Consider the following 21,949-nt stretch of genomic DNA (forward strand, 5'->3'; position numbering starts at 1 on the left):
AGAAATGTTTTCCATAAAGTCTGTCTCATGCTGCCAAACCAGATCTAATCTGTCATTTGCGCAGACATAACTTTCAATAGCTCCTAAATGTTATAACAACAACATCATTATTTGAGCCAACAGGAGGAGCCAAAAAAGGAAACTTCCTGTTCAACTCTTCCCTGCTTAGCCTACAACCCTCCGTACTTAAACCCGCCTACCGTAATGGTGGCTGTTGAACTCGCACTGCAGAGTGCAGGTGCTCAACTAACACCCTTCAGGAGAGTCAAGCCTAGGTGGAACCCATACTGCGACCACGTCGCAAAAAGCATGCATTTAACCCCCTTGAGAGTCAAGTGCACAAATTCAAACATCAGATTCTATCATTCTGAAAAGTATCATGAGAACAGACACTGATTCATCGCAATGAGTGCCTAAAATCCCTCGAGAGCTGAACGCGCTCGTGCAAACAGTAAATACTATTCCTCAGGAGAGAGCAGAAAGGAAAAAAGCTCCTAGCCTGTCTCTTGTAGTCAGTGTCGTGAAAGCATATACCAAGCGCATCCAGATTCCTTGAATAGTTGACAGCATTCCACCCGAAAACATGAGAAAACCACACAATGCGTGCATTTAGTTCCCTCAAATGCTAAACGCAAGCTCCTCACTCGTGTACAAACTAACTGTCACTTTGAAGACAAGAAAGAGGATGGTGTTTTGCACAGGTGCCCTTTTATACTCTCGGTCGCTCCAGTGGTGACGTCATAGGCTGCCGCCTGCCAATGTCAAATTCATTGTTGTGTATAGACTCATGCTTCATACACCTGTCATGTCAAGTCATTCCCCATAGCGACCACTAGGGGAGGCAGCGCGAGTTCACTTTTGAACTAAAAATCTAGATATTTGTTATTTTAATTCACCACCTCAAAACTGTTTTTATAAATTCTAAATTCTATGGTACAAGAGCTCACCTGCCCTCAATGATGGTAATGACATCATTCATCTGGATTTGAAGCTTGTCAGGTTCATCAAAGTCCTGCAGGGCCCTCATGTCCGTAGGCATGGTTTCCACTAGAAATTCCCTTAGAGCCACAAAGGTTGGCCTGTCAACTGGTTTTTGAGCCCAACACTGCATCATGACATTATAGATGTCCTGAGGACAGTCCTCTGGTTTAGGCAGCCTTTCACCCTCCTTATCTATTTTGTGGAGGATCTGTCAAAAACACACATTTTAAAAAAGAATTGTGATTGACCCAGTAAATTAATGCAATAATGGCAGAATTACTATTAAGCAGCAAATCCAATATTAGGCTCTAAATATCAGATTTTTGGGGTTAGGGCTATGCGATTAATCGAAATTGATTTTCTGAAAATTCAGAAATGATTATGAAAATACGATAATCGAGATAAAACAATTATTGTGCATAAAACATAAAATTGTTACGTGACTAGGGCTGTAACGATTTCTCGATTAAAATCGAGTAGTCGATTTAAAAAAATCCTTGATTGCAATTTACCCGTGTCGAGTAACTGGCAAAATACCGGAAGTGGCCATTCCACGGACGAGAATCCCTGAACCAGCTGCACAATGTATTAAAACTAGGGCTACCCACGAATAGTCTCAGGGGGAAAAAAAACTCCACAGGAAGTGGCAAAGTCGCACAGTCCGTGAGGACTTTAAAAGGCAGGTCCTTGTGGGCAGGAAATCCAAAACTTTACATGGCCGCTAGCTCAAACGTTTACCTAGATAAATGTGCGCTACTATTAGGCGATCCAAGTGTACGTGTGGAGTATGGAAGGCAACTAAAGTATAGCGCGCTTTACTGCACGACATGGGAAGCTCCGGTGCAATCACTTGCATTTTTTCAACTTAAAACACACCGTCATTTTGGTCATACAGATAAGAGTGATAATTAATTTGAAAAGGGTCTACTTTTATTTGTGAACACATTTAATATGCGCTTTATTACATGCGTGTAGGTTACTTGTGTTTGTCTCAGAGCGGCTCCATTCACAGTAAATGCTGCTCCACACAAACTGTTATCATTTACATGCGTGGAGCTCAAACTCAATCTCTGCATATGCTGTGAGTTTGGTTTGCCTATAACATTAAAGGGTAACTCCCGCCAAAATGCAACCTAGGGTCTTTTTGTTAATCTACCCGAGGCAAACTTTTGTTTAAAAGCATAATTAGAATGGAAACGCCACTTTTAAGTTTGACCGTATTTTCATTTTCGGTCAAATTGCCTTTTGAATGGGAGTGCTTGGGGCACTTCTATGATAGCATCAAAAATCGCTATTTTTAAAACACTAAGAAGGCTCGACACAACATGAAACTTTGCTCGAAGTATCACCAGGGGCTCTACACATGAACTCGAGCATTGAGAACATTGTTTGTGTACACGGAGTTTACTAAAAAGAAAGATTTTAAACAACTCACTGTAGCTGTTTCCACCGGCATTTTGACAGTCAAAAACAGTCGATCTCTGAATGCAACGTAACAGGGAGGAGAGTAAAGATGGAAAGCTCCTAAAGCTTAGTTCCATATAAATTCACAGATCATTTTTTGTCATTAGTGAAAATCGATATAGACCTTGTATTTCAAAAAGGATGCTCATATGAGAAGCAATACCAAAATTCAGAGTCAGTTCATTCACATTCGGAGATCGACTATTTTTGACTGTCGAAATGCCGGCGGACACAGCTACAGTGAGTTGTTCAAAATCGTTCTTTTTAGTAAACTCTGTGTACACAAACAATGTTGTCAATGCTCGAGTCATGTGTAGAGCCCCTGGTGATACTTCGAGCAAAGTTTCATGTTGTGTCGAGCCTTCTTGGTGTTTTAAAAATAGCGATTTTTGATGCTATCATAGAAGTGCCCCAAGCACTCCCATTCAAAAGGCAATTTGACCGAAAACGAAAATACGGTCAAACTTAAGTGGCGTTTCCATTCTAATTATGCTTTTAGACGAAAGTTCGCCTCGGGTAGATTAACAAAAAGACCCTAGGTTGCAATGTGGCGAAAGTTACCCTTTAATCTGGGAACGCATTGTGCACCATTTCATCAGATTTGTATTTTGTACGACTGTACGAATTCTGAAGCCATTCGATGGCTTAATGTGAGTGTACAAATGAATATTTAAGTCGTCAAGTTAAAGTTAATGCAAACTCATCTCTCCCTCAGTCATTCTCCATTCAGAATTCAAACAGCAATTTGGTTACTACAGTAAGACAATGAAACTCACTCCAAGATCAATGTTCCCATTATTATTCTTTAATTGTAGATAAAGGTCAATGGTTTTGCATAAAAGGACTATCTTGCTAGAGTTTATTCCGGTTTCTAAACCATGTCATCTTTCTACCGCGTGTCTGTTAGATCCCAACACTGGAGTAGTGAGCACTATGAATTGTTCTTCACACGCACAGTAACTAAAATTTAAAACTGTTAAAAGAAAAGGCTCAATAAAATATTGCATAGATATAATACACTAAGCATCACCATCTCTTCCCTTTGTGCTTTGAACTTTTCTATGCAAAGCGCTGCAAGCTGTTACTCCATGTTGCTTCAAGCGCATCATTCTGTGCACGAAATGTACATAAGCACTTTGTGCTGCTCTGTATTAGAGCCTTTCATGTTATAATACTTTTGTGCAATGAAATATTATTCTGTCCTATCTATCATATGTTGTTGCCTTATTAAAAAGTTGTGCTATAACTTTCAAATAAATGCCTTTTCATTTTATGGTATATACTGTATAAATGTATTTACTTGTTTTTCATCAATGTCTTTTATAACAATACAAAGAGCAATGTGGAACATTTTACCTTTTATTCCCCACTAAAAAAAAAAAAAAAAAAAAAATCACTAAATGTTCAGATTTAATAAAATGATTGTGCCCTCATGATTTTTCAAGAATAACTTTTGCTGCGGAATTATCCTCTAACCTAATTTATAATAGTATTTTTGCTATATATTATGAATTTAGCCTTTTCTTACTGCAGCAGTTTAAATCTTTGCAAATAAATATAAAATTTGTTTTGACAATGGTTGTTTTCATTTTTCAATTCCTCAGAAAGTGGCCTGTGTGTGAGTGCACATGATTCTTGGGTGTGGAGGTTTAACCACCAGGGGGAAATAGGCCTGCCACCACAGCTGGAAAAAAATCCTAGAGGAAACACTGATCATGATCGCAATATTGGCCAAAATAATTGTGATTATGATTTTTTTGCCATAATCGAGCAGCCCAATTTAGGTCATTGGAACATATCAGTATGAAAGCTGGTCATTTATTAGGTAGATGTTTATGACTAACTGAAAGTACAGATTGTATGTGGTGGGGTTACCTGACTACCATTTAGTCCGAGCCAGGGCTCCTGACCGTAGGTAAACATTTCCCATAGTGTCACACCAAACATCCATGTGTCTGTGGCATGAGAAAATGTGCGTGTCTTCAGGCTCTCTGGGGCACACCTATGTGAAACAAAAACACCATGCATAGACATTACGTCAGTAAAATAAAATGCCCGTAAATGAACAATCCACCAGGGGAAAAATGAAATGAGGATCATGCACAGTTCATTTAATCAAAACAAGGGCCACAAACAATGGCCTCATTCAAATTCAATCTTAATCCTGAGCTCTGGCCTGTCACTGCATATAAACAAAATCAACCAAATCATTTTAAGCTCTCCATATCCCTTCTCTATAGATTCAAACCACATGCAAACACAAACTCTTCCTTTGTGAATATATCCAGCCCTCCAAACCTCCCTCACCAGGCGAAAGGGACTTTGCGATGCTCTTGCATGACGTAATGGTCATCGTTCTTAGGCAGTGCCCTCATCAGTCCAAAGTCTCCGATTTTGATCTGCTCACTGGAAGCCAGCAGGATGTTTCTGGCAGCCAGGTCTCTGTGGATGAAGCGTTTGGACTCTAGGTAACCCATGCCATTGGAAATCTGAATGGTGTACTGACACAAGGTGGAAATGAGGAAATGGCCCAGGGTCTTTCTCAAACGATCCAGCATGGAGCCGAGAGGCGCAAGCTCAGTCACCTTAGAGAAAGAAAGGTGATAAAGTGGGGCCATTCAGGGAAGACAGGCATGGGGAGAAAAGGGGACAATATTAAGTTTCATTTCATAACGACTGAAAAAGTGATATATCGCCACCGGAGACAATGAACACTGCCAATCAGGAATAACTCCAGAAGTCAGTGTCAGCAAATAATGAGTCAGAGAGCATGCAAATGTCAGGCCTTATTTTAGCCCACCCCTCCCTTCTCAAGGCCTTGATACTTTAGCACCCTGTCTTTGCCACCAATTTGTTTTAGATGAGAACACGCACACTCACTCACCATCTTCATGGGGTGTGTGAGGACGACTCCGTAGAGACGGATGAGGTTCTGGTGGTCAAGAGAGTGCATGGCATTGACCTCACAGATGAAGTCGTCCAGAGCATCTGGCTGGTTGAGCACGTCTGTCTTCAGACACTTCACTGCCACATTGAGCTGAGGGGGACATGTTGAAAGAGAACTTTAAGAGCCAACACATCTGTTTTTGCTGGGTAGAGCTCAAAGCAGCTGGACTGTTGCTAGCCTGTACACATAATCCCACAAAAATATGACTAATGACTGCGTCTACACTGTTACTGGTCATCACAGAGCAACATTATTCCCTGTGCACCTGCTTAAACTCTGGTGGAAAGAAATCATGTAACATCTGACATTATTCAGACTGCCTAGGCCCATCTGCATTGCTTCATGAATTCATGATAAATAGATCTTTGCATTATTAGAAGGAATTGTAGGTGGTGCACATAAATTGAGTCTTTGTACACCTGAAGTTCAAAGTAGGTGTCAGTCCAAAACAGTGTCTAATCACTGAAAATGTATATCTCTCTCATTTCAGTTTGTGCAATTTCTCTATAGGCTACAGGTTTTCCTTAACCAAAACCAACTGTCAAACAAAAAAAGACAACTAAACTTACCTAAACTGTCTATAGACCAGTGGTTCTTAAGACCCGAAGGCCTTGTCCTACTAGTTCACCTGCACCCGAAAGGTATATTTTTTTAACCTAGTTTTTTTTTATCCTTAAGGTGTCTAGTAAAGGAATTTTGATGTTCCCCACGCAAATTATTGTCCCATATGTGATTTTTTGTGTCATCTTTTGTGTCCGTGCTTGATTTTCGGCTGTGAAAAATGAAAACTTTAAATCTACATAGAATCTGAACAAGACATCCTACAGACACAATCCACCCATTTTCTCTTCGTCTTTGCATGAGGAATTGATAGATATGAGGATTGTCATGATTAGATGATGTATGGTGCATTAAAACTCAAATAAACGCAAAAAAATGTAACAAATCTGTGACATTGGATCACTGGAACTCCTCCCCTATAGACCCTATTGATATATGTTTTCTAACTTTTGTATTTTTATAGTCTTTATGATGTCTAATAAGCAAATGTTGATGATCCCTACTTGAAATATTGTCACATGTTGGTCCAAATGAACATCTCCCATAATAAGGAGTTACTATTCAAACCGTTATATTGGTATTATATTTATTGAAACAAAACAGAAAACCACTCATATAGTCAAATATGTGTATATATAGGGTGTATAACAAATCCCCATTAGAATAAACTGAAATAGAAAAAAGTGATTCTAATCAAAGGTCAAAAGGTCAAGGGCAATGATGTCTATTCATCATACAGCAGGTCTTCATTATCGATCTCTTGCTCCTCGTCTACTTCACCATCTCCATCCATCTCCTCGACTGTTTCCTCTAGCAAGTCAGTGAGTAAAGTGGGGAGGATAGGTCCACAAGACCACACTGGTTCCAGGGTACCCTCTTCAGTCTTTTCCCAGCCTTGGCCAGGATCATGGGGCTTGGGACACCAAAATATCGGTGTGGCTGCTCTCTTTGGTGTGGCTGCTAGTTGGCCAGACGATGGTTGACACGGTTGATGTGTGGGACCAGGTTGTCTCTGCAGGGCGGGAGCCGGGACAAATCCACCTTGAATCTGGTGGTAAGCATCTCTGTTATGTCTGCTCAGGACGAATTAATCTGTGTTCGTTTGGTAACGCCTCGCTGCATGTTTATGTTGCAGCTGTTTTGGTCTGAAATGTTTGGTTCCGGTTTGTCCGAAAAGTAAAGAGAGTTGCATGCATAAATCTCTCGTCCAGCGTCCTTTTTTATACACAACAATTGGCGACGAGGATGGCTGAATTTTCTCTTCCTCCTCCACCTCCTTTCCTCGCACTTCCCGGTGAGCCTACAATACCGTGGAATCGCTGGCATCAGTCTTTTGAAACATACCTACAAGCTACGGGACTAGCCGACGTGAGTGCAGTTCAGAAAACAGCATTGCTGAGGCACTGTTTAGGAGTCACAAAAGACACTTCTGGACACAAAAGATGATACAAAAAATCACATATGGGACAATAATTTGCGTGGGGAACATCAAAATTCCTTTTCTAGACACCTTAAGGATTACAAAAAACTAGGTTAAAAAAATATACCTTTCGGGTGCAGGTGAACCCCCCCTTCCTACCCTACTATACGCAATATTATATATTAAGGATGTGAGGAAATTTTCCCATCAGTTAATTGACTTGTGACAACACCGGTTTTACCGGTATCACCAGGGGTGGGAGGAATGGGAGGACATTGGAGTTTTTTTCCTCTTTTCCACCTTGCTTTTAAATCGCTTATGAATGCCTGTGCGGCTGTGCACATTTTAATTTCTATTAGCGGCAATTTGGGGACAGCAATAGCTTGAAAGGTGAGTTCATTATTAATGAAAAACATAACAAAATAGTACAATGACAAATAAAAAATAGAACTTTTATTATCAAAATGATAAAGACAGCTTTAACAAAACGAATAAGCATGGCAGCCTCATTCTTGTGGTGCGCTTGAAGGTGTGTGATTGTGTGTGTGTTACCTCCAGATGCTGCCACCTTCATCAGGCAAAGTTTACAGATTGCCTCAATGTTTGCAGGTTCCCTATTAACATTGGGTTTAAATCCAAAATATTGCCAAAAGCGGCTTTTACATTTCGCTTTGAAACCAAATGGGCACTGACTAACACTGACTATCGCAGCTAGCCGAAGATATTTTTTGGCATACTTTTGATAGTTTCTTCTGTAATTATGACTGTTCAGCTGTTCATTTTCAAACCTTTTTATTAACATAACTGGGAATATTGATAAATGAATCATGATGCATTTTGTGATTCCAGAAGTTTCAAGAACTGTATGTATTATCATGAATGTGTGGAAACAATGTGAATGTACTAAAATGTGTCTGTGCATAAATACAATGTACGATCAGTGCATCGAGAGCGCACACACATCGTTTGTGTGCGCATCAATATAATGGACTCGCGCATGCTTGCTGTACGACTCCTGTACGTCAGCGCAATCGTCTTTAATTTGATTGCAGTCCTCATCCATCAAAAGTTTACTAGCGAGATGCTGGTTTGCTTTTTCACTTACTGGATCATTAGACTGAAAACATTCCAGGATTTTGAAGGCTTAAAATGATCTGATCACAAACAGAGAAGCAAAATCGGGTTAAAGGGTTAGAATAGAAATGTCCGCCTACCAGGATTACAGGTGCTTGTGCCAATGTAGATTCTCAGTGTGATAAACTCCCGACTTATAAGATCATCTAACTGCGTGACAATTTACGTTAATGATGCAATTTCACGCGCTTCAGTAATTTATTTGCGTTAAATTATTTTAACGCGTTAAGGATTTTGATTTAACCACATGCGTTAATGTGTTAATATTAAAATATTTAAAGTAGGGGTGTACTTTAATATAAAAGTGTTTTAATATAGCAGTTGATATAAATCTCAGCTCTGCCCTGTCATTTCTCTGTATAGTGTAAAGGAGCAGTATTTGATCAGCACAGATGGCTACAGGAAAGATGTTCCCACTCGAGTCCCATGTGGAAAGAACCCTTTGGTGTGCAACACACACTATCACTACAGCCTCCGGCTCAGTTCACACGACATCTGACCCCTCATCAGCTCATTAGAGGCCCATCTCTCCCACAAGCCTCCTCTAGAGAACACAGCTGCAACAATGACACACAGAGATCAGCCATGAAACAGGATGTTCACATGGAGTCTTGAAGGGAAAGGTGGGACCACAAGTGTCTGAAAGCTAATCTTGTGTTGATCTCCGTTTCTGATTGCGACAAACAACGTTCCTGCCAAAAACTGTACTAGTCATTAGTTTGTGATGTGTCACTTGTGATGGAGATTTAAAAAAAAAAAAAAGATACTCAAGTATCAACCGCATAACCTGAATCCTTGAGTCGTGTTAATTTCGTTAACGAAAACTATGATGAAAAATGTTTGTCAACGAGCTTTTTTCCCATGACTAAGACAAGACAATGACAAGACGACACAAAGGCCATTAAACGATAACTGTGACTATCAATATATAATATCATTGACAAAAAAATATGAGACTAAAATGAAATTAAAAAACAAAAACGTTACAAAAATCTCTATTTTTTTTCGAGAAAAAAAGAGGAGACAAAATATTACATGCTGCTTAACATGAGCGTTCATTTGTGATTGTCAAATGTCAAGAGTTTAAATCCCCCAAACAGAGCTTTTCTGTTACATTTTCTCCCAGCATTTTACTTAATCTTTGCAATCTGGCAACCATGTGCATGTGCTCTCTCTGCACTGCGGAATAAGAGCAGATGAAATTTCAAACAAATTAAATTGTCATTCAATCAGTCTGTACTTCTTCACGAGCAGTTTGTGCTGTTTGCTGCGACTAAATATGCGATCAAACCTTTTCCGTGATAAACTGTAATAAATCCAAACATAGATCTCGACTATATTGTTTACGATTGTGATGGAATTTGCCGTTGTTTTAATAGTGAAATTCCTAATAGTAATTACAAACTACATTAATGTCTTTCTGTTTTCATTTTTAAGAGAAGTTTCTTGTTTTACCAGTTTTCATAATGTAGACAGAGAGTGTTAATTTATATGATAAATAGCCTATCCGTACAGTAGATGAGGTAAACAATCATGTGTATGAATTTACATTCTCCTGATTTGTAATTCTAGATGAAAGTGCAAAAATTCTGATGAAATGTAAAAAATAAATTTCTCAAAATGACAACAATCATTGTGATTATAATTTTGAGTTGTTAATATTATTGATACTGATAAAGTTATCAGTTTAACCATTATGCAGCATTATTGAAAACATGACAAAGTTTTCATTGACTAGACTAAAATGCCCAGACATTTACTCCTGGTTTCACAGAAAATGCTTAAACCTAGTCTCAGACTAAAATGCATGTTTGTGCTGTTTTAACTAAAAAAAAAAAAAAAAAAAAAAACCTTAAAACTAAATATCTTAAAATATGTCAGTGCCATTGTTTTGTCTCAAGAAGCAAATCAGATTTATTTATTTTTTTTCCTAAGGCATGTTTGTAGAATCTACTTAAATGTCCTAATTGAACTAAGGTCTAATCCTGGCTTAATCTAAGCCCTGTCTTTGAAACCAGGCTTTTGTCAGCTAAAGTTGACTAAATAAAAACAGGACAAGGTTGCCTGAATAAAACAAAAAAAAACTATGTACATTTGACACAGGACTAATACTAAGACTAAACTCAAAAATAGCTGACAAAATTAACCCTAATCTTGAGTACACCCCAGTGCATGACTGAGCTGGTGCCTGAATTCTGCATCTGGTGTTTTCAACAAAGCCCCCTCTGTTTTTTTCAAACACTTTCATCCTTTCTCCCCTCTTCCACTCACCACTTTTCCATTTGGCGTGAACCACTCTCCACGTTTTACCACGCCGAAGGAGCCGTCACCCAGTTTCTCAAAGAGGGCAAGGTCTTTTTCGCTGATGAGACAGGTGAGGGTCTGCTGCTGGCCGTCCAGCGGTGGAGATGTGGGGGAGGGTTTTCGGAAAGTACTGGCTGGCTGGGGATTAAAGTCTCCTTCTGGTCTCTTCCCACTGAAAACCTGAGGGATAACAACAACAAAGTCAAGATCTAGAGGTGACAAATAAAAGCCCTTATCAACACACATAACAAATCTTCTTTTAATTGTGCACAGCTGGAACTGCATCGAATGTGTACCAGAAACTTGAGGACTCCCTGGCTAGTCTCTATATGGAACATCCCAAAACCAAAATGAAGGACAGCAGTAGAAATCACAACAAGAGAGAGAGATGGCGATTCTAGACAGAGCTACTCTTTCCAACTGCTTATCAGCTCGAGGCACTTTGTATGAGGAGCCTGTGGGTCGGCCGAGGAGAGCTGAGCTATCAAGAACCAGGGTGTGGGCTGAGGTAAGCCAGGGGCTGTAACTTAAGGGACAAGGAGGATTGGCAGCAACGGAAGGTGAAGGAGTGAGAGATAACCCTAACCTTAACCCAGTGTTACTCACTGCGCGGCTCGCGAGCCAGCTGCGGCTTGACAAGCTTTAATTTGTGGCTTGCATGGTGGTAAATAATACGGTGATGTGATAATGCAGTCAATACATATATTTCATAAAAACATTAAAAACAAGTAGGGCTATAACATAACCCATTAAAACACTCTAAGTCTCTGCTATATTACAAATAATTTATATTTTAAAAAAAATACCCAAAACAGCGGCATTACAAGATGGAAATATAGACTATAAAAGATATTTAAACTTGCTCTGCCTTTACGTCCATGACACTTGCTACGTTTACATGCAACCAAATAATTCATTAGTAATCGGACTGACGGCTCAATTGGACTGAAAAGCCTTCATGTAAACACCTTATGCCGAGTTCAGACTGCACGATTTTCAAAGTAGTCGGGTCACTGTTCTTTTCACACTGCATGACTATCCAGGGTAACATTCAGTTGCTGGTGTGTTCACACTGCACGATGCATCAGCGACAGGTGGTTTCACACTGCATGACTTTCAGGAGGAAGAATCGCCGACAACTCCTGTCTGATCCACAAACTACGTTTCGCAACCAAACACACGCGAGAAGTGATAAGGAAATAATGCAAAATCCCGCATGCGTAAGACCGCAGTTCTCGCGCGAGTTTGAAATTGTTATTAAAAATGATAGCCTGCAAGAAGCTTGCGATCCAAATTGTCTGTGCACTGATTTGCAGCGAAAAGGAGAAAAAGAAAAACATTATGCGTGAGGAAATGGCTGGGAAGACAAGGGGAGCAAGGACTGTGTGTTCTGCAAACACACAGAGTTTGGGGTAAATAAATAATGTTGAAATGTGCTGCTGTTGCTGCTGGTCAAGCAAATGTTTGTGCTTTGTTTCTGTTTGATATAATTGTAAATATATCTATTAAAATACTGATATTGTGGTCTATAACTCCTCCCCGAACTCCCCGCTGCTCTGTATCTTGCCCTCTCATTGGCTGTCGGTCATCGCCGATGTAGTTTTCAGTCAGAACACTTTTCACACAGCAGAATTTTGAATCGCCGTCAGGTCCAGATATTTAGCATGCAAAATATCTCACGGGCGTCGGCGATTCTCTCAGATCACGTCTTTGCTCATTCACACTGCGTGATTGTCACTCGCGTGAACAAGCACCGATTTGCCTGTGATTACGGGCATTTGTCAGAGATTTCTCAAAACCTGTCGGCGAGCCAAAATCGGGGATAAAATCATGCAGTCTGAACTAGGCATTAATCGATCCGATTGAGCTCGATCCGAATGAAATTTCGATCGGATTGAAAGGGGTTTATTCCTTTTCTAATCAGATTGAGAGAACATGTAAACACTTAATCGGATTGAAAACCAAAACTTTAAGGACTGCGCATGTGCAATGACGTAGAAATAGTATAATGAAGTGTGACGCACGGAACGACCTGTTCTTCCTGTTGAATAAAGTGTCATATTAAATTACTGTACCGTCATTCTAAAATTCTCCTTTCACTCAGCGTCTGTGAAGTGGAGCAGGACAACGTCCCACCAGTCTTTGTTTTGGATTCTCATCCACAGACGACTGGTTTTGGGCGTGGGGAGGGGCATTTTTACTGCGTGATAAATATAAGCAGCACAGCACAACAGTTCATCTGCTCATTGTCTCCAAATTATGACCAGGATAAATGGATATGACCAATGGATAAATATTAAGTCTGCTGTTTAAAACAAATAAAGAACCAATGTAGAAGAATGGTTATTAAGCGCAAACAGCAGGAACCTTTGTATATTTGTGCAGTGTGTGTATGTAAAATGTAGTCCGATTTGAAGCTTTTGACATATAAACACGCACATCAACTCGGATCACTTGTTTAGCCTTCATTGTAAACACTACATTCAGATTCATCAATCGGAATGAATTCAGTCAGATTGAAACAAATGTTGTGCATGTAAACATAGCCGTGACTCACTGCGGAGTTGGCAGTTTTGGCGGCCTTTCCAGCTCTTAATGCCGAATGTGCTCTTGGATGGTGAGATACATGATGGGCTACTGTAGAAAAAAAAAAAAACCTTAAGGTCATTCAAAATATATTTTGAGATGAATATATTCTGGGATGAGCTTTAAGGAAATCCTGCTTTTTTGTCATTAAGGGAAATCATCTAGTCTCAGTTACAAATTTGACTGGTAAATGATAAAGAATGATTGTATGTTCGGGGATGGTAGATTGATAAGCAGACATGGTATTTATGACTGGATGTAACTTAATACTTCGTGGTAAAAAGTGATTCTCCTATTGACTAATGTCCTATCAGTGTGGCTCTCATGAAAAAAATTGTGAAGACCACTGCCTTAACCCATTAAAAACAGACACAGATCAGACAAAAAGAGATGATGCTGAAAAAAAAAAAAAGAGAAAACAGAAATAGAGAAGGATGGAACGCAATGTCTAGCCTTGAGAGTGAGAGCCTGGATTTGACGGACAGGCTGAAAATAGAAAAATTGAACTGGGACCAGAGTGAATATAGAGGATCCAGACAGAGCCTTGAACCCCAGACTACCGCGTGATAACCGTACACATAGCAAAGATACATTACACACTGACAAAGGCCTCAACGAGTAACAAATCCAAACACATCTTTCTATCATGGTTTGGGACTTTCCAATGACTTCTATTGTTTTAATACTGAACCAATGATATCTTCAGTCCCCTTAACCCAAAAACTACCCCTCACAAAATCTTTCTGTCATTTTTACATTTTCATTAAGCGAATATTACTACGTTTATTAAGCCGTTCCAAAAGTGGGAATTGTTGGCTGCTCTCCACAATATAGATGATTCAGGTTTTACTGTCAATGTAGTAATGCCACCAAAACTCAGTGACAAACACATAAATAAATAATAAAAAACAATATAGAAGTGGTTGGGAACCTGTCGCTCTTCGGCAAAAATCATCTCAGAGCGGCTCTGTTCACAGAACTGTTATCATTTACATGTGTGAAGCGTGTCTCAAACTCCATCTCTGCATATATGCTGAGAGTTTTGGTTGCTTACAAATCAGATTTGTAATGTAAAACATTTATAAACCTACACCAACACAGGATAATGTTTCTAAATATGCACACTGTTCACTGCGATTTCAAAATAGAAGTTTAAACCCTTGCTCTAAGTTTGCATATTTTGAGTTCCAGTGTCCACATATTCTTGTTTAAGAAATTACAGTGGCTGAAGCATTTCTATTGTGAAGAAGTGGCCAAATATTAAAGACTAAGAAAATATTTGGGTAACACTTTACAATAAGGTCTCATTTGTTAAAGGGTTACTTCAGGATTTAGCATTAAGCTTTGTATTAGTAGAAAACCTGTAGTATTTTCGAATTACCGTGCTTTCCACCCTCATATCCCCCTGAGAGAAGAGATTTATGTATTTTTTGTCTGGAAAAAATCCTCCGATGACGCAAAAATCGTCATTTTGCGTCATCGGAGGATTTTCTGGCCAGAGGCTAAAGACTACAGCCAGTAGATGGCGTTGTTCCGCATGTTTTCAGCTCGCCCATAGAGGGTGGGATCTCACTCACAGAATGTACACAGTGTCAGCCGTCTTTCTTTGGAAGCTAAGCTAGCAGGCTCTTGTTCTGTGGAGAAAGCTGAATAGTAGGAGAAAGCTGAGTAAGTAACCATCCTCCTTTTCCCGGACTTGTCCGGCGGGCGAGATCGTTCAAAATGTACGGGATTCAGCTTTTGCTTTCTGCGGTCGCCATTCATTGTTTAACGTTACATGCACACCTTTCAATCTAACTGAATTCATTCCGATTGGTGAATTTGAATGTAGAGTTTACATGAACGCTAAACAAGTGATCGGTTGATGTGCGTTTTACCATTGCTAAGAAAAATTCCCGCTCCTCCGTGAGAGATGCGAGACCCGGCGCGTCTCAGTAATCATGCCACCGGCCTCGCGCTGTTCTCCCGCGGCCGTCAGCCTCGTCCTGCTCGCCACAGTAAACATGATGAATGGCAACTGTAGAACGCAAAAGCCGAATCCCGGACATTTTGGACGATCTCTAATCCCTCGCAAACTCATCACGTAGGCTAGCTTTGTTGTTTTAAACTGCGCTCTCTTACCGGTAGGCGTGGCCTCCTAAGGCAGCGAAGCAAGTGCATTCTGGGAGTTGTTGTCTTTCATTCACATAAGCCAAAAATACATTTTCTGGCTTTTCTCAGTCTAGAAAGCTCCAAATTCAAAAATTTCTTCACATTTCTTCTACTTAAATGACCTATTTTAAATACACATTCATCTTCCCAGAGGTGAAGTATCCCTTTAATATTAGTTTCAGTGTTTTCTAATCCCGACCATTTTGCAAATGCACTGCACAACACCAATCAATGGCAAACCACATGTTTCTAAGCTATGCTCACACTGTTTGGAAATGACAAAACCGTATTTACTTACAGATCTAGTTCTCACAATGTTCTGTTCAGCAGCTTACTTAGCGGCTCAAATCTGAAAACTTCACATGACACACAGCTCATATCTCCGTCTCTGTAAGTTAATGTGACACTCCTATGTGCAGCGCAGAGTTGTTCTTTTGCACAGTATGACGAGAGAGACAACAAGTTGTCCAGTCCGGATCACACAGCAGGGGTTTGAGGAGAATGCAGTTGTGACTCCCAAAACTTTACAGGTGAGTTACAGGTGTGATATAATGCGGTTGTCACTCCTGTAAATAAGTCCTTCAAAATGTGTGTGAAACCAGTCAAATACAGGACTCCATCTAACGAGTCCAGGACATATTCTAATGCTGTGTGAACAGTCATGGCAACCTCTGGTGCTCAGATATAAGGAACTGCCCAGCTAGTTTGTGGAGATAGTGAAAAGAAAGAATGCAGAGGAGAATTGAAAGTTTTAAAGGGACTGGACTGACACACACACACACACACACACACACACACACACACACACACACACACACACACACACACACACATCTGGCTTACAATCTTTGTGGGGACTATCCATAGCTGTTATGGTTTTATACTGTACAAACTGTACATTAAACCCCTTACACTAACCCTACCTTTAAATCTACCCATCACAGAACACATTTAGCATTTTTACATAAAAAAAAAAAAAAAAAAAAAAAAATTCTCATTCTATGTGATTTATAAGCTTGTTTGAAGTCCCCACCAGGATAGAAAAACAAGCACACACACACACATACACGGTTTTATGCTGCTCAGGTGGGAACTTGAAAAGCCCTGCACAATTATTTCCATAATAAACCATGTTATCTATTGTTTGTTGCATTTTTTGTTTTGTTTTTTGTTTATGAAGCTAAATTAAGCTATTGTTATCGAAATATAATTGTAAGAAAAAAAACGAGTTTTTCGTAAATAAATAATAGTAAAATATTAGTTTTTGCATTGGCTCTTTCAAAAATCCATAATAAAAAAATAAAAAAAATAAATATATATAAATATATATATATATATATATATATATATATATATATATATATATATATATATATATATATATATATATATATATATATATTTTTTTTTTTTTTTTTTTTTTTTTTTCACCTCTTTGGTGAAAAGGGTTCCCGACCCCTCCTATATAGATATACATACATATTTAAATGAAAGCAACATTTGAAACAGGAGAACACTTACTGAGGGTACGTGTCAACTGAAAGCATGCCCACACACACTAACAGTAGAGTGAGGAGGCAGATTACTCAGTCTGCTCTTGGTGCCAGGAACGGAAACAAACAGGTGTAATTTTAGAAAGCTCTCATCCAGGCCACTTCCTGTCGACCCAGGCCAATGCTGCAACTAAAGCCTCCACACAAGGGAGGAAATCGGTGTGTGTTTTTGTTTCATTATTTGACATGTATGAAAGAGCTGAGTGGGGGTTAAGTAGGCATAGTAGGTATCGTATTATCGTATATTAATGCTAGCCACCGCGGCAAAAATAAACCAGTCCCATTTCAAAGTCATGCAATTGCTGCGTTTTGAAACGTAAGTGTGGCTAATGTCAATTAACAGCAAGGATGAAATACTACAACTATTCCAATTTTCAAATAAGCCTACAACAAACATGAAAAAAAAAGAGCTATTGACATTTGCTGTACGATAACGCAACAACCTAATCTTTGGTGTAGTTGAAACTGCATGTTATAAAGTAATCATTTTATTATTAAATAAATAAATACAATTTGGTTAATGTTGTTTAAGCAAACGATAAATACATATAGACTTTTTTGAACGAACAGTGAACTTATATATCTCTATTTGTAGGTTATCTGTTTTTTTTTTTAAACAGCACAACTTATTGTACAAATTATTAATTATTTCAACAAGAATGAGAGTTGATTAAATATATATAAAAATAAACAAAACAATAGAACAAACCTTAAAAAAAGTAAACAGCCTATGCCTATTAGGCTACAAAAGAATTGGTTAAATTTAACGAAAGCAAACATTAAATATGTAATATAAATTTTAAACAGAATGGAACAAACTTTCAGAACAGAAAAATATAAACAAAAGTTAAAAATACAGACGACAACGATATAGCCTATATTTCATATTGTAGACATCGGTGGGCAACAGAAGCCTATTCCTCGGGAGAGCAGCGCGATAAACAAACAAACAAAATATACACCAAAAGACCATTATAGGCATATCTCGCAGTCAGTGAAAATAAATTAGGTGCAATGACGCTGATCATTTTTACTATTCTATTAAGGAATGAGACTAATGAAGAACGCTTCTCTCTCGTGTGTGCGAACACACTGACTGCTGGACAACTGAACTTCTGGGCTTTCAAGTAAATTCGTGGTCGAGTGGTAGAACTTAGTTTTCAATGATTTAGATGACACACGTTCAAATCCCGAACAATCGTGGACTACTGCATTCCTGATTTCCTTCTGGCCTAAATCCCTGCTTCTGCTGAACATTATTTATACTCCGCCATTTTTTGGTCGTACAGATAAGAGTACATCATTCAAAACTGTAAACTTTTATTCATGTACACTCACAATAGGCTAACGACAAAACTTTTTTTGTGGTCTCAGTCTCCGGGAACTGCGCGTCACAAAAATGAACTGAAAGCCACTTGCCTCAGCTCAGTCACAATAAGAAATATGTCTAAAGCTTTAAATGTAAAAATATTTAAAGAATGTTTTCTGATTACAGTATGTAATCCATATGAAACTGAGAGGCACAGAGGATCTGCTCAAATATGTTTGTCATGTGTATGAGCCCAATGAGGAAAGGACAAGGCAAGAGTGAAAATCTGGCTCTAATTAAATGTAAATCGCCCTGAATTAAAATGTAAAAACAGATAAAATATTTTTTGTCGAAATGTTGCGATATTGTTATTGTTGTAATTTAAAATCATAAATATTCTATAAATGTTATTTAGTTTAACAGCAGCATGAAATACCCACTGTGGTTCGAGATTTATTTATGAAAGCAATACAATTTAGTTAGGCTGTTATTTTTGCAGAAGTCAACAAAGATTTTTTTCTAATTTGTTCAATGTATGGATCTGTTATGAAAATTTTCTTTCGTTGCTATGGCTGGGTATCACTGTCAGTCATCACAATTTCGTGAATGATTCACAAAACAATAATTTATCAGATTAAAGAAGAGCTTCATCATCTTCATTTTCTGGTGCGATCGGCTGATAATCTGCCTTCAACAGCACCTTCGGGTTTTGTCGTCTGTACGGCTCAACTGGAATGTAGCAAATTTATGTTGCCATTATTAATTAAACAAAACGCCTGACTTTAATAATCTGTTACCTATTTAAGCATCAAGAACGGTAAAAACAAACGTGTAGGCTATGTTATTATCTAAACGCCTATTAATAAAAATTACAGACAATCAATAACAAGCTCCGAAAATTGTTTCAAATCAATAAATTAACATTTCAGAAGTTTTTATTTTTGACAAATAGCCTATTAAACTACAAACAAAATTATGAAGATGGTTGAGCTGAGATTCGAACTCAAACGCTTGAAGCACCGCCACGCACGAGCGTTGACCACACAGCTATCGCCTGAACTCTGTTTTATGTGCATGAGCTTATCGTCTTATGCTTACGCAAAGCCTCATTGATGTGACATTTTTCTCTTGCAACGTTTTATGTTGAAATGTTTTCATTATTTATTAAAGAAAATTATGCTAATCATAACATACTGTACGCCTATCTAATTCTTAAACACATGCATTAAACAAAAATGCTGCTGACTAACATCGGTTAGAAAGTCCTGACAAAGTTTTAGGCTAATTTTACGATCATTTACTTTAATTTATTTCACTGTTATGTTTCAGTTCATAAATCTAGGCCAACTAACAAATTAAAATAACATGAATAAGACGCATAACCTTGACATGCAGTAAAAGTATTATTCTGGTTGAGCTACTTTCTGTCTGACTATATTCAGGTAGTAAAAGTAATGATATACAGTACACTCAGATGTGCAAAAATTTCACCTTTAGGGGTACTACTACACCTTTTCACTGGGGCAGTACCATCAAAGGGACAACTTTTGTATTTTATCAACCCTTAAAATGTTCATAGTAGTAACTTAAGGGGACATAGTACTACCTACTCTAATATGCACTACTTAGGGTCAAATAAGGTACAAAGTTGTCCCTTTAAGGGCACTGCCCCAGTGATATGTTGTTGTACCCCTAAAGGTATATGACTTTCACTTGAAAAAGTAAAGATCTAGAAAATATCTGTGTGTGTGCTTCAGTTAGCACAAGTGTGCAGTTTCTGGTGCCAAAGGTCAAGATGTCCTCTCATCCCACAGACAGAGGAATTTGCCCAGCAAATGATTTAGACAAGCAATCATTCCTCCGACCCTGCATGTATATCCCTCCCACATACACACTTCCTTCAAAAAGACCGTAAACGAGCGCACACAGTCTATCATCCTTAAATGTATTTGGGAATAGGAGATTAATGATGTGGCAAGTCAAACAGAGAAGAAAGAGACAGATTCATTCTGCGGTCTCTCTAATTCTAGTCCTGGCTCTTTGTACACTGTTACAAATGGGATAACACTGAAGCACAAATACACACTTAATACATAATACAAACACAGAAAAAGAAACATTGTAGTTGTATTAAATGAAGCAGAGCAGGGCAGACCAACATAAATAAACAGAAATTAATAAATGTGTGTTATAACTACAAATGCATTAACTGCTGTTACTATTTACTCAGGTTAAAACTGACTCTGGCTCCAGTGAGGTCTTCGGTCAGCACTAACCAGACATCTAGCCCAATGAAAACAAGTCTCACTCACACAGAGGTGGCGCTATAACCGGCCACACGAAAACAGCTCAGAGCAAATAATACATTTATTCTGGTCAGTTTATGGTTTGTTATAAAAATATTTTGGGCATAACAAGCCACTGCTTTTACACAGTCTGATTTAGTTCCTAGCTTATTTTTCACAGCAAACCAGCATTAAAGGGTCTGCCGACCCTATAACAGACCAAAAACCGACGCACCAAATTTGGCGCACCAAATCCTCCTCCTCTGTCCTGTCAGTCATCTCTCCTTACTCTCGTCACGTGATGAGTGAAATCTGACTCTTGCTGCACTGTGCAGCTCATGCTGTATGGAGCAGAGCAAACAATTTCATTTTATTATTGTAGTTGTCCAACTGAACCAAACTTTTTTTCTTTTTTTTTCCTACAAAAAAAGCAAAACGACAGCGGGGCGGTGCCGTGTAACACCAACAACACATACTACCACAGCAAGCCTACTGCCAAGTAGATTCAAAATGGTTAAAGCAAAAAAATAAATAACAGAAATATTTTAAAGCATGTACAAGGACATGCAGGGGTTTTCATGAACATTTAATTGATGAAACAAAGAAGTGATTCCCAGAATCAAACTTTCCTAACATATTGACCAAATAAAAAGGTCTTGAAATAAAAATAAAAAGCTTGAGATGGGCAATAATCGGGCCGGCTTAATGGAAATTTTATCAGTTCAGTATTAATGATATAGGGTTCACTTTATACAATTAAAATATTTTTAAATTATCAATGTATCATCCATAATTTATTTTGGCAGAATGCAGTAAACTATGCTTTATAAATTTTAGTCTGACCTACAGAATCAAGCACTAACTTAATTTCCTCTGAATTCTGAATCTATCGTCAAACACGCGCACATGCTTAAAATGCACACACAAACCCCAGAGAAAGGCCCACATTGTGCCGATTTATTGCTTGTGTCTAAGGTCAATTTGAGGCTCTTCCTGCAGCATTTGATGGACCATTAACCTGGTTAGTGCTTTAGTGAGTGAGCGGCAGGCCTGAGTGGACATTTCCTGCTTCAGCACTTCAGTGACCAACTACATAAGATTAAAAACACACGCACACACACATAACACAGAAATTGTTTAGACAGAGAGGGCTCAATTTCTGAACTGCCCAGCTCCATGAACAGCGAGTTATCTTTTAAGAAGCATTATGACTGACCTCAGCTTGACAAAAGCAATCGCATAAGTTATGTTGTG

General features: G+C 38.6%; 1 protein-coding gene across 5 annotated transcripts in view; it reads right to left on the reverse strand.

Annotated features, from left to right (window-relative positions):
* Positions 1–943: 943 nt before the first annotated feature.
* Positions 944–21,949, reverse strand: part of tnk2b (tyrosine kinase, non-receptor, 2b) — a gene marked incomplete at its 3' end in the record, with an annotated part of 80,079 nt that continues 59,073 nt past the window's right edge. For all 5 annotated transcript variants that reach the window (XM_081375032.1, XM_081375030.1, XM_081375031.1 and 2 more), the window contains 5 exons: positions 10,779–10,991; positions 5,330–5,482; positions 4,753–5,030; positions 4,321–4,447; positions 944–1,189 (listed from right to left, as the gene is read on the reverse strand). In XM_081375032.1, coding sequence (XP_081231158.1) covers positions 944–1,189; positions 4,321–4,447; positions 4,753–5,030; positions 5,330–5,482; positions 10,779–10,991 — 1,017 coding nt within the window. The remainder of the gene's footprint in view (positions 1,190–4,320; positions 4,448–4,752; positions 5,031–5,329; positions 5,483–10,778; positions 10,992–21,949) is intronic.

Source organism: Scardinius erythrophthalmus, assembly GCF_964197995.2.
Source record: "Scardinius erythrophthalmus genome assembly, chromosome: 9".
In the NCBI taxonomy this organism is placed as follows: Eukaryota; Metazoa; Chordata; class Actinopteri; order Cypriniformes; family Leuciscidae; genus Scardinius; species Scardinius erythrophthalmus.